The sequence below is a fragment of the Siniperca chuatsi genome, linkage group LG6 (assembly GCF_020085105.1).
Source record: "Siniperca chuatsi isolate FFG_IHB_CAS linkage group LG6, ASM2008510v1, whole genome shotgun sequence".
Taxonomy (NCBI): Eukaryota; Metazoa; Chordata; class Actinopteri; order Centrarchiformes; family Sinipercidae; genus Siniperca; species Siniperca chuatsi.
Genome location: NC_058047.1, coordinates 7,433,773 through 7,447,404, shown reverse-complemented (window position 1 = coordinate 7,447,404; position 13,632 = coordinate 7,433,773). Strand labels below are relative to the sequence as shown.

The window sequence follows — 13,632 nt, the reverse complement described above, 5'->3', positions numbered from 1 at the left end:
CATCTCTACACTCATCTTTCAATAATTCCTCTCTATATGCTGCCACAAAATATAATTTATTGACATTTAGAAAGTGTGTGCAGCCCAGCCTGCTGGGCAAAACAAAAGGAGCGTGTGTGTTACAAGGATGACGGATGATGATGGGAGGTTTCATGACGTTTCATGCTGGCCAGGGGGGTAATGATTATGAGCACCGAGGATCATCATTCACTCCATGACTAAGTGGAAATGGAGGGGAGCCAAAGAATCTGAAAGTAGGCGAGGCAAATGGGTGCTATCAACACCATTCCCTGACCCCCATGAAAAAAAGCAAGACAGACAGACAGGGCAGGAAGAAAGAGCACACAGGACAGAGACGGTGGAAACAGAGTGAGTGAGAGAGAAAGTGAAAGAAAGCAGATAAAAGCTCCAAAGAATTTTCTTGATCAATGGCATTTCTCAATGTTTAAATCAAAATTAAAAGGGGAGGAGAAAAAACCCTTAAGCCCTCCCTGCCAAAACTCTGTGTAGATTTGCAGGAATTTACAAGTCTGTGATGTCATGTTCATAAATAAATTATGTCGAATGACGATTTAATACACAAATAAATAAATCAGTCATGGCTGGAAAGTCGAATCAAACGGTCAGACAGACTGGATGCCTGAGCAATGACAGGATTCTGACACACTTTTAAGATTAAAAAAGTATATATTTGTCCGTAGTAAGTGTTTGTTTTACTACTTTTGTTTTATTGTGCAGGGCAGGTACAACATTTGTAACTCCAGTCTTCTGCATTAACTCCACTTGTTTTGGCTGTGTACATTTTTGTTGACATTTCAATAACTACATTGCAACTTAGTACTGAATCCTTAAACTGTGTGAACTAGGGCCGGATATATGGGACCAGTATTAGCTTATTGCAGATATATCAGTATAGGTGTGTATGTCAGCTGATAAGTAACAAAAAATGGCTAAGAAACAGTATGCTTGAAGTTGTTTAGAAACAGTGTCACCATCACACAGTTTGTCAAGTCAAGTCAATTATATTTAAATAGCCCCTTATCATCAATCACAAGGGGCTTAAATATGCAATAGAGGCTGTGTGTACAGGATAGACCAAAAAAGCAAAATTACAATATGGAAAATCTACCAGAGAGCTAATAAGTTTTCAAATGTTCATTGTCCCACTAATTGTCCCCCAAATATCTGCCGACATATTGTTATCAGATTTTTAAAAATTCTCAAATATCAATTTTGGCCACAAAAATCCAGTATCAGTCGAGCTGTAGTGTGAACAACCACGACAGGTGATGAATAACTGGTTTCAGCACATAAAACAAGTGGACCAGTGGTTGGGGAAGCCTTTCTTAAACTGTATGATTGAGGTTTAAGCCATGAGGTCAGAAAACATCCAACCTATTCAACCCAGATCTCTTTTTTGCACTTGCACCCACAATTCCATAAAGAGGGGAAGCTAAATATATATTTCCCTATGGGAATCAAGGACATATCACATTGATAATGGGAAATGAGGTAGTATGTAGAAAGTCTCACCTCACAGAATTAGCCTTTCTCCCTTCTGCTTTCATGAAGACATTCACATGATCAAATGGAGTGTGCACATACATCTTCAACCTGGAACAGAAATTCACATCAACACAGGAGGTTAGAGACTCAACTCTAACCTAACCCTTAAAAAAAGACAATAAAAAACAAACAAACACATGAGAACCGGAACTGTGGAGAATTTCCTAAAGGTGGTTACCATAAAGGTAAAAATACAAAAAGCTCATTGAGTGTAGCACAGGGGAGACCCAAATGTATACTTGTCTGGGATGCTGACTGATATATGTATAGGCTCAGACTGAGGTTTCTTGTGTAAGGGACAATTCTCCATGCTACTGACAGCCACGGCACCTGAGCCCACTGTAAACAGCCAGCCAATGGGCCGCGGGGAGTTAAATCCCACTCACTTGAATCAATACTAAGCACAAGTGGTGTCTAAATGGTTGCCAGTGAACCAAGTTTGGTGTCTATTTTTAAGTGTTGCACCGGGCTACAGTATGCTCTCGCTGTAGGTTTTACAGTAGACGGCTTACTGCAGACTGTTATCAGTACAAAGGCTGGGTCAGAGGAGTCAGGTCGCTGTTCTGTTAGAAGTTCAGATTAGAAATACTGAGTGCAATCAAAGAGCCTGCCTTGTTCAAAGACTGTAGTTCATGTTGAGAGAAACATGAGCCTGGGACATTAAAAAGAAAGTGAAGCAAGAGCAAAATTACAAAGATAAATGCAGGAAAGTAAGATTGCAGGAATTAGACAGAACATGGAGACCCCAACCGAATCCTGTGCGACTGAAATTGGATTGAGTTGGTTGATATTAAAGATCAGTATAGAAAGCGACTCCACCTATTCATCTACTCTATGGGAAACAATCTCATTTAAGTCGAGCACAATTGTGAAAAAGTGCAGTGGCACAGATCAGCAGAGTGTTAAATTCATTCATACATGTTTACATTCTACAGTTAATTTGAATTAGAAATAGAAAATATATTTGAAATTTGTTGTGGAGAAAAGAAAAGAGGATTTCAAAATAAAACACCTGAGTGAACATGAATCTTTTAAGAGCTATACTTGCATCTTGTACTTATTCTGTAACTGAGGCATAATCCCTAAACACACTGCTGCCAGACTCAATTAGAGGAGCTCTGGTCTGGCGTGCAGGCGACAGTGGACCTGATGTAGGTCATCAAAACCAAAGCTGCAGTCATAGCTACAAATATTTTTAGATAAAGAATGGTGACGACAGAAAATAAATCTGAAATACAATAGGACATTGTATTTCTGTGTTTCAACAAGTCATTAATATATCTAGCAGTGGTGCTCAGACTGCATTTTGACAACACAGTTTTGGACAATACAAAAAGCGCATATGCGATTCATTTTGACAGCGATATGAGTCACGATTTTAGTGGGAATGGTAATTTTTGCATTTCATTTTTACTGATAAAGTGATGATGATGATGATGTGATTTTTGCTGGGGTCTGTATCAAACAAGCATGTTCCCTTACATCTGGAGAATATGATATGAAGGCCGGGGCATCTCTGTAGCACCACAATGCTTCATTTATAATGGCATTTTGTGACACACTTTACCTTTATCAAAAAATTGTAGCTCCTGCAATTTGGATATTGCACTTGGCCATATTGTGATTTTGATAATATTTCGATTAATTGTTCAACCCTACACTGGTGTTGGTATTAGGGTAAGTGTTTGATATTATATTATGATGCTAAAGTGCAGATATCACAGTATCTGTATTTCAAGAGCAATTGTGAGCAAATCAATTAGCTTGGTCTTCCCCAGTCTCATTCCCAGTTGTAATGAACATGCAGTCAGTAACTAAATCCAGTAACTAAAAACAGCTTTACAGTTGTTGCAAATAGCAAAACAGCTCATTTGAACTTTTCAAGAGAAAACAATAGGCTGAGCAGCAGTCATTATCCTTAAACTTAGAAGTCTTCCAAACCATATATCAATCTAGTGTTGATTTCTGGGTCTATTAACACATTGTGAAGTTTTGTATTTCTATTCATGAGTCCAGTGACTGAACCCAAACAGAGTAATGCAGCACATTAATCTAAGGTTTCTGGCTTTGCTGCAGGATTCAGCAGGAACTTTGGTTGACTAAACAGACATGGTGACAAAGCTATATTTACTTTAAATGCCCTGGACATATTGCCAATAATATGGACACAGCTTTCACTCCAGGTGTACAAGATCCACATGGCCTATAGAAAAGGCCCCAGCACACATCTACTTAACACTATTCCCAGATTCATCAATGTGTATTGGCTGCTTACTCTGCCATAAAACATGGACACAGTTGGACATGGAAAAAGTTTCCAAACTGGGTGGGAAAATACTAACAACCACCACTGATGTACATAGCAGCTCACTGCTCTTGGTAAGGTCTGTACCTGTTCACAACACTAGTGATCCTACAGCTTGAATTGTGTGTGTTAGATGTATTAGACAAGAACATGATGCAGTCTTGTAATGACGGAATTTCATAACATCCTAACAATATCAATAAAATCAATCAAGCTCAAAAAGAATGTAGGTGTATTAACGTCTCCACTTATAGTTAAGAAGTGATCTGTAGTTACAGTCTCACGTTAGCTTGATATATATACATATATACATACATATCTCAATCAGTGCCACACACAGGGGTTTGTAGATTTTACATTTTGGGAAAAAAGAGCACTGGTATAAGATTGGCACTACGCTATTACTCAGAGTTTGAGTTTGGGTATTCGTGTCGGTGTAGAAAACTTGGATCGGTGCATCCGTATAAACAATCGGAACAAAAATATCAAATGGAACTTAAGTGGTAATGGGACAAAGCTCACTTTTGACGTGTCACAGGGTCCGACTCTGTAGGGTGGATATAATGGGTCAAGATCTGCTCCAGGGTTTGCTTGTCGGACACCCTAAAATAAGAAAGAGATTGTGAAAGAAAAAACAAATGTGAGACAAAATCTGTGAATGTAAGTCAAATTATGGTCATAATGGATAACATCTCTGTGTAGCTTTTACAATCCTGGACAAACAGATATAGATTGGTCACTCTTGCCAAGTTGCATACTGTGCACCTACATGGTCTAGCTACCAAAATGTTCCCTACAGCAACAAGGAGTATTGAAACAGTATGGATAATTTGCTTTCAATCAATAAAACACTGGTGCGTCAGCAGAAAGTTTGTTGGGTATATTATTCAAGAAATTGAATATTGTTGTTTAACTCACCTCCTCTGACTGAACTCTGTGCTGCTCTGAGGAAAGATGAGCTTCAGGTGCCACAGGAACAGTTTTTCTCTAAATGAGACACAGAAACTCATTTTTGGTTTCAGCTTATCAAAAACAGTAGTGCTTGATGCCTATTTTTCAACACAGACAGACAGATGAGGTCACCGGTGCTCTCACAGTATTCCCTTCACAGTGAAACACAAATGCCCTTGTTTAAATTCAGAGCATAAAATGGATTCAGTCTTCATCTGTCCAAGACAATACGCCTGGCTGCTTCCAAAATCTTGTCCATCTGTGTGACTGTGTGTTTGCGTGTGTGTAAATGAATAAACCAGAGTCACCATGGAGACCATGACATATACACTCAATACTAGGACACCAGCTGGTGGATATCAAATAATGATCACTTCTTCTGGGGTAATGCTTTGGGCAGCAACTACTAAACATGGTTGGGGTTTTTTGGGGGGTTGCTGGGCGTGCTCTACAACCAAACATTTATCCCCTAAACAGCTGCTGTGTTCATACCTAGTAATGTCATCATGATGCAGAAATAGCCAACAGAATGTAATATATCAAACAGTTTGGGAGATATGAATAACAAGATGAAATTCCGCCTATATTCTTTTACAATAATGGTTTTATTACTAGTAACTTCCGGTCTCGCTGGTCATTTGAATTTTGCCAGCCTAAACACCAGTCTGAAACATTAAAATACATTTGACATTACATAGAAAAATTTCTGTTATGTAGATAAAACCAAGAAAAACATAGAAAGTATATTTTTTGCTACCCCTGAGGAATAGGATACAGTCTACTGGCACAGGCATCAATAAGTCCACAGTCTCTCCACAGTCATATGCCCCACATATTGAGCTGAACCTAACTACAAAGACTTGCATTGACCAAGACCACAGAATTTGCCATATATAGGGTGGAGCTGATTCATCAACCCATTCTCCATCAGAGTAGAAGGACGGAGGCCTTGATGGATCTGAGGGATGAACATGAAACATACGACGCAAAGCATAATTGTAAGGCACATACAGGAGACCTTGTTATTAGGGCTTTGCACTCACCAAGAGAGATTCAGAGCAGATTATGGAGGTTTATTTTGATAACAGTAATATAAAGTTGTTTGTATCTTTTTTTGACTTATCTAAAGACAAAGCTCTGCACAGTTACCTTGAACTGATTCTCAGCCCATTCTGAGAATACAGTAGAACAATGTGGTTTCTTGCTGAAACAAGACTAAAAATCTATATCCACCATGCAAACATGTTAATACGCTGTAATTCAGTAATGTTTTGCTATGTTGCATGTTAGCATTCTATGTCAGAATTCATCTTCAAATATAGCCAGGGCTGATGGGAATTCAGGCATTAGCTTTAGAGGTGAAATGATCAATTCATCAACAAAAAAACCTATTTTGATCATTTATTAATATTTTTAAATTTCATTTTTCAAGCAACAATGCAAACAACATATCTGGTTCCAGCTTCTCAATTATGATGATTTGTTGTTTTTCTCTGTTTTCTATTGAAAATGAAACATTTTTTTTTTTTGGCAGTTCATAGACTAAACAACAGCTACATCGAGGCTCAGATTCAGTCACATCAAAGAGAATTATTTAACAATTTATGTTCTCATTCTTTTGTATTGACAAAAACTGGTCCAACATTTGAACACATATTGGACTTATATTTGGGTCACTTTTGTGCTATCGTTGTTAACAGGTATTAGCGTGAAATGGACTAACACAGCAAAAAACTGGTAAAAAAAAATAAAAACAATGCAAAGATATAAAGTCCATATTCTGAGAAACTCCATAGTCACTGGCAATGAGCTACTCAAGTATGGTTCTGGTGCTTGTGAAGTTGTTTTGTGGATCCAGATGGTAGCATTATACAACAGGGGGCATGTTTTTTCCTTGAAAACATAAACAGGATGGGTAGGAGGAGTTTAAAAGCTAAGAAGTATGTGCAGAACTGGCAGGACACCCAATGAAAGGTGGTTATGAGTTTCCATTTGGCTGTAAGGAGAGGATGAAGGGGTAAAGCTATGGGTAGTGAAGACTGCAGCAGGCATGTTGGGAGTGAAGACAAGGGGCTGGGAGGGGATTCCCTACGCAACTGTAGGAGGTACCTAACACCTCTAACCCCTTAGTCAGATAAATGTATGTGTTTGCTCAATTTTGGCTGAGTTTCTTTTTTGGTGCATCAGTATGTGTGCATGTGTATACGTGTGCAGGTGTGTATGTGTTTGTACGTGTAAGTAAATGAGGGTGGAGCACCAGGTGTGATGCCATTATTCTGTCATTACAGCAAATGGAAACTATGTCTTTCAATGGAAAAGGGGCTTGCCCAAAGATACATGCAATCATTTCAGGCAAGGCCACAGTGCATACCTGGGATAAGTGCCATCATTCATTGTCGGGAAAAAAGAGGAGAGAGCAGCATAAAAAAGTCAAAACAGAAGCACCAACAGTAGAGGACGACGGCTTTGAATACCAGAACCTGCTGAAAAATATCAGGACGCACTGCCTAGTCCCTCAACAGTTATTGCTGAAGGGTGATGAGCAAGGCATTTAAACTCTAAAGAAGAGCAGTGGCAAACAGTGAAAAGCTAGTTGTTTAAGGCAGTTCCCATGTGCATATATAAGAAGTACAACTCCTCCTGAAAATATGCCTGTTTAAAATTATTAAGCGCTTAAACCACACAAAGATTATGCTGAAAGGTTTATAACCTCAACAGAATTCCATGCAATAAGCTATCTGCTACCTTACATGCATTAAAAGGCATTTTCTCCTCCAAGAGGGTTTACTCATCAAACAGCTTGTTGGACCACAAGAACTAAGCCTAACCAAATAAAATAGGATTGATACATGGCCAGAATAGAGTGGGAAAAATATTACATATTTCATTAATAATTTCATCAATAATACTGTACAAGTGATTAACTGCTTGTTTCTATGGACAATACCTGATTCCTTCCAATCTCTCAGTTCATAACTGAGCTACTGAATATATTAATCTATAAGTGTATGTGTGTTTTGTGTTTGCATACATATGAGTAAGAATCTCCAGAGTCTAAATTTTCTAAGGATAGTCAGGACAGTTTATGATCAGCTCTGGAAGCATTTCTGTGAGTTCCAGATTCAGATTCTGTTCATTTAGTCTCACTCTCTCAATCAGTGTGCTGGGGTGAAAAAGCTTGGGTGAGGTTTCAAATTATTTTCAACATCCTGAGTTGCGTAGAGAGGATGGAAGCGGTCATCTCTTACTGCTTCCCAACTGGTTGCTGTTTCTTCTTTCTTAAATTGGCAGCACAACAATATTATTTTGTTTAGGGTGCACAATATGGAATGTGGACTTCTTATGAAAAATTAAAACCCTTAAAGTAGACCCTACAAAAAGCCCAATTTTAGGAACAAAGGCCTGTTATAGATATATATAAATAAAAGCTACAATATTTCAGTCAATCAGTGTAGGGACCGATTTTAATATGCAAGCTAGCAATTGAAGTTATTCAAGCCCTGGAGCTGAAAATCAAAAGTGCGAGTGATGATTCAGGACAAAGTTTTGTCTTTCACATTAAAAAAAAAAATCTTTGAGAGAAGTGGTCATTCCCGCTAGTGGCTAAATTAGTCATATTTGCCCTGAAGAGCTATATAAATACAAAGCCTGGTGTCTAGGCTTTGGTGAGTACTATCTTAGTTTGTTCTGCTCTTCACATACCTGACTACAAAACTGTAAGTGTACAAAGGGTGACATTTTTAGTTGGTTTTAAATGCATAATAAACATCTTACACAAAGAACTGCAAATCATTAGCATGTCAGGATGCAGCTTTGCCTCTCTCTCTAAACTTAAACTGAGTCTGAGCAACTGTCTGCATTCATGAGGGAGACTGAGAAATAAAGCAGACTCAGTGGAGGATGGATGAATTCATTAACAAGACCACTGTGTTGATAAGTAAGCGATTGGAGTTACTTGTGCCATCAACTCTAGAGAGCAGAAGGCCTGACTGGTGGTCTGGCAGTCAGTGGAGATCCATTTGGCTGGAATAAGGATTGGACAGATCCAACAAAAATGGCGAAACATATAAAACCATGTGTCCTGTGTGTCTGCCCGTCAGAGGTAGATGACAGGATTTGGGTGGCAAGTGGGTGCCGGTGGAATGAGATGACAGGATTTTGGGTCCTCTCTACTGAGATATAACAAATAAATCCAGTATCCAAAGCCATGGCTGGATCAACAACCTCAGAGGGTGGAGTGGCAGAGAAGCTGATGGACAAAAGGGAGAGGAGACAAAGATTACAGGCAGCTGTATCTTAAGACTCCTTCTTTAAGTTCTGGCTTGAGCCACAGTTGCTGGACAAATGCCGCAATGTTAAGTCATGGGTCTGCTTTCCCTGAAAAGCAAAGTGTGTTCTGAGCAAAAGCTCAGAGCATGGCTCCTCCCTTAGAGAAAAGCAAAAAAGATGTTAACGTGTATAGGGTCTAAGTATGTGTACGTAAAAGGAACAAGACTAGTCTACAGCCATGCTAGCAGCTCCATGAGGCTGTGATGCTCATTACTTGGGAGAAAAAAAGATTGTTGAAAGGATGAAAAATGGAGAGACATTTTTGCTATTCTTAGATTCTTACCACTAATGGGGCAAAAAAAATAGGAATTTGGGTCTGATGTACATAGGCATTAGCTTTAGGTATCCTGTCATAAACTGACATGTTGGACCAATGGGACGTTTGACCTGTTGGTGTAAAGTCAAAGGATAACCCAGGTCATTAGGAGTGATCCTCTGGGGACCATGTATGTTTGTACCAAATTTCAAGGTAATCCATCCAATAGTTGTCAATATATTTTGTCAATGTAGCCACCTCTAGAGCCAAAGTATTAGTGTGGCTTAAAAAAATGAGAAAGGTTTCATGGCCAAAAGTCATTAACACTAACGTTCTTCTGTCCGAGAACAAAACTATGTAATTAATTTTGAATAAACACATGGGAAACTAATTATTAAAATTCAGTCAACCAAACAAGACACATAGCAAGTTTATATTCACTCTAGCTCATGCAGCACACTCACATTTCTGCTTAATTTACAGTTTGGAATTTCACTCAGAGCCAGAGAGCAGCATGTAGCCCACAGTTATGTAGCCAATTATGATGGCAGCGTTTGCAACACTGATGAAACTGCTGCTTGCCATTCTGATGTGAGGTCTGCCTCAGATGGCAGCAGGCATAGACTCTGCTCTGCATCAGCAGTGGTTAATCAAGTCAATGGGAGCCAGAAGGTTGTCTGCTGGAGTCTCAAAAACATTTGACTAAAGCTGCTGCTGATTGTTTCATTTAAACGTAATTTCTGGAAAGTAGGAGCAGTGGTGCACGTGAGTGCGCGAAGTGATGAATAGTCATCCTCCGCCATGCAATCTGGGGTGAAATATGGCTCTGTCTACTTTAATCCATTTGTGCATTCATTCATCACATGCAATATTTCATACACCACTCAGGTTTCTACAAACCTGTGATGAATGTCACTGCTATATTACAGAATTTTCAAAATTGCATCAAGTGGCCTAATTAAGGTTCTAAAATTACACCCCTTTTCCATTGATTCAGTATTGCAAGCTTAAGCTGTGGCGTGTTGTACAAATGCATTTCTACTGCATCTTCACAGCAGGGGACAACTCTGCAGATCACTTTATATTTTGACTCTGCTTGGGAACAAGACCAGATCATTATGCGTTGGTGATGGCAAGTTCACCGTGTTCAGCTTTTAGTAGTTTTGGAGTTCTAAAACACTGCCAACCCCCCCCCCCCAAATAACAGGGAGACATTCCTATTCTTACTTTCACCAATCATGCAATTGAAGCATGGTAAATGCATAAGGGTTAATGTAGAATCACCCTTTACTCTCTGCTTCGCGTTGGGGTCCTGCATCGGGGTTAATTTCACAATAATGACCGGCTCACTGTACATTATCCAGCTTATTACACGGATACTTACTAAATAAATCAATAATTTGACACCAAATGTTAATTTCATTGATTTAAAAATTATTTTAAAACTTTTTTGCCACAGGACTTCTTTCTGTGGATTGATATGATTGGACTCCAGAGTATATGAACTGCGTCCATTGCAATGGTCTGTTATTCATAGCAGCGGCCTGCTCTTCAGAAATAACAGACCTTAGAATGCCGTAATTGACTAATCAGAATCGAGTATTCAACAAAGCCGTGTAATAATCTTCAATAGCACACCTACCATCTCCTTTACCATGCTATTGCAGCTGTAATGAAATCTGGTGACGTTTATTGAACAAATGTTAGTGCAAACCAAACACTTCCTGCTGTTATTTCCGATTAAAAGCTTTCCACCAGCGAATCAATGGAAGGGTTTCATTATGAAACAGTTACAAGAATGGCGAACTTAAGGCTGGAACATGCTTCTCCAGGATGTATGTAGGAGAAAGTGCACGATGTTCACGCGGCTGTTTATTTTGTACTTTTTATACTGTTTACATTTTTTTTCTTTTTTCATGCCACTTTCCAACAGTAGCTGGATCATCCAATCAGCTTGCTTGACGCTGAGGTCCACACAACACATTGTCGAGATATGGGGAGGCGTCACCTGTGGTTACCCATACCACCCTTGTCTGCACAGACCTGCAGAGACGTTTATGTGTATCGCCAGAGAACCGTTAATTCCAACACTGTAGTCATCAAGTTCAGCAATTGGCTGATAATTCTGTTTTTGACAGGAATTGTCTACATCTTATATCAACATTCTTTGTGCTTTTATGTTGGCAGATCAGTTTTACATACTGCATGGGAGGAATGGTAAAAGAAGCAGCAGCTACAGCAAAGTGGTTAAATAAAGAGGTGCAGGTGACAACTGCTTACTGTAGTTTGGACAAACCTCAAACCACCAACACATCATCAAGCCAAGCAACATCTTTTTCATACTACAGACACATGCTGTGCCTGCTGTATGAAAAATACTTTCACCTTGTCTGCATCACGGCCTCCGATCACATCTGCTTAATAGCAAAGATATCAAAATTGGCATCACAACATAAACACGGCAATGCATTTGTTACTGACCAGCTCAGAAGTTAGCTGCATAATTTGTAAGTGACAACATGTTTGGTGTTGTTTTGGCTCGTAATGTATGAGCCAAATACATTAACAGTTAATGATCATTATTGAGTAAGGGCTTCAGTATGCCTCAAAGGAACTAGGTCATTTGATGTGTCAACCGACCACATTTGAAAGCAAAAGTGTTTATACATTTTCCCAATGGCCACACTTGAAGGCAGGGCAAAAAGCCCTCCGTCACAGAGAGTGGAGTGATTGTTAACAGCAAGTAGTTGTGAGTAAGAGTAATCATTAGGTTTAGTGATTAGTCATTTAGTCATTAGTAATTTAGTGATGTGCTACAAGAAAAAAAAGAACAAGAACATGTGTGTTTCCTTTCAAACAATAACATGGCTGCAAGCAAGAAATGCTTTTATGGATTGAGCAGTTGCAGCAAGAACACGTGGATGACGACAAGGACTCAGATTTCTTGATTCTTTTGTGGATCTGCGAGAAGCTGAAATTACAGTGGAATGGAGGAGAAGATGGTTTGTTTGACAGCTAAACAGAAAACAGAAGTGAGATGGAGAGTTTAGCATGCTAGTGCAAAAATGCATGCAATGGATCACGTGGTGCATTTTGAATATTTTCGGATAACTGCATGGAGGTTTGACAAGCTAAAATGGCACACATAGTGTCTCCAAAAAACATATCTACTCAGTTTACTAGGTCCAGGAATCTATTTGTGGGTCATTATGACTCTACTCAATTTACAAAAAAGATTATTTTTCTCTCATATTATCAGCAAATTGCACTTGATTTTTGAGTTCACTGTTGTTCAACACCATACACATCAATATCAGGAAAGAAAATTAGGTCTCCTCTAACCCGGAGAGCTGAGTTAATTGAGGCCGATTCCCAATATATGGCAAACTGAAATACATGGCACAAATCCACTGCTCATATTACTAATTATCTCAAGTTATTACAGAAATATGTTCAGTTATTATCCACAGTAACTGCCTCTGCAATGTGTTGTCCAGTCCACTCAAGCTGTGAGGAAAATGCCTTGCCATGCCAGGCTGAGGCTGTAGAAAACATAATTCCACCCTAACACAACTACTCCCAATGTTCTGCCAAATGCCAGCTATTATATACTTACTATCCAAGGGCTGAACTGAGAGGCAGCCTGTAATTTTTCGTCAATCTCTTTACTGTTTGTGCCTTGTTTTTGAAATTAGTCACCGGCAAAAGGTGGAAAGAAAGTAGTTGCACGGCCATTATTTTGCATACAAACACTTAATCAAAGAGACACATGCTCAGAAACTCACGCTGTCACACACATACATTCACAGACACACACATACATTCACACACACACACACACACACACACACACACACACACCATCGCCAGGCATGAAAGCCCTCTAGTCAGCTGTCTGCCAGTAATGATCCTTCCCTGGCAGCGGGAGTGCGTAGCATGAATATGTCGCTAACCAGCTGCAGTCACACAGCTCACACATCTGCTTTTTATATTATGTACTTGGTACATTCTGAAGCACATTCTCTCTCGATCCCTCGCAATTTATTGTATACCTTTCATCCCATCCCTTGTGTCCATTTGCTGGTCTGTGAATGGGACACTGTTGCAGTTGAAAAATCTTCGCAGTGAGACATAGTGAAACTAACCAGACTAAACAAAGAAATAAGGCTGTGCAGCTGGCCAAAGATCCCTCCACGGATACTGCAGCAGCAAAAGCATAAGGATT

The 13,632-nt window shown here is 39.3% G+C and overlaps 1 protein-coding gene across 2 annotated transcripts in view; it reads right to left on the bottom strand.

Annotated features, from left to right (window-relative positions):
- Positions 1-13,632, bottom strand: part of znhit6 (zinc finger HIT-type containing 6) — a 31,549-nt gene that overhangs the window by 8,296 nt on the left and 9,621 nt on the right. For both annotated transcript variants that reach the window (XM_044200969.1, XM_044200968.1), the window contains exons 6-8: positions 4,790-4,858; positions 4,394-4,474; positions 1,534-1,614 (exon numbers count right to left, since the gene is read on the bottom strand). In XM_044200969.1, the coding sequence (XP_044056904.1) occupies positions 1,534-1,614; positions 4,394-4,474; positions 4,790-4,858 (231 nt within the window). The remainder of the gene's footprint in view (positions 1-1,533; positions 1,615-4,393; positions 4,475-4,789; positions 4,859-13,632) is intronic.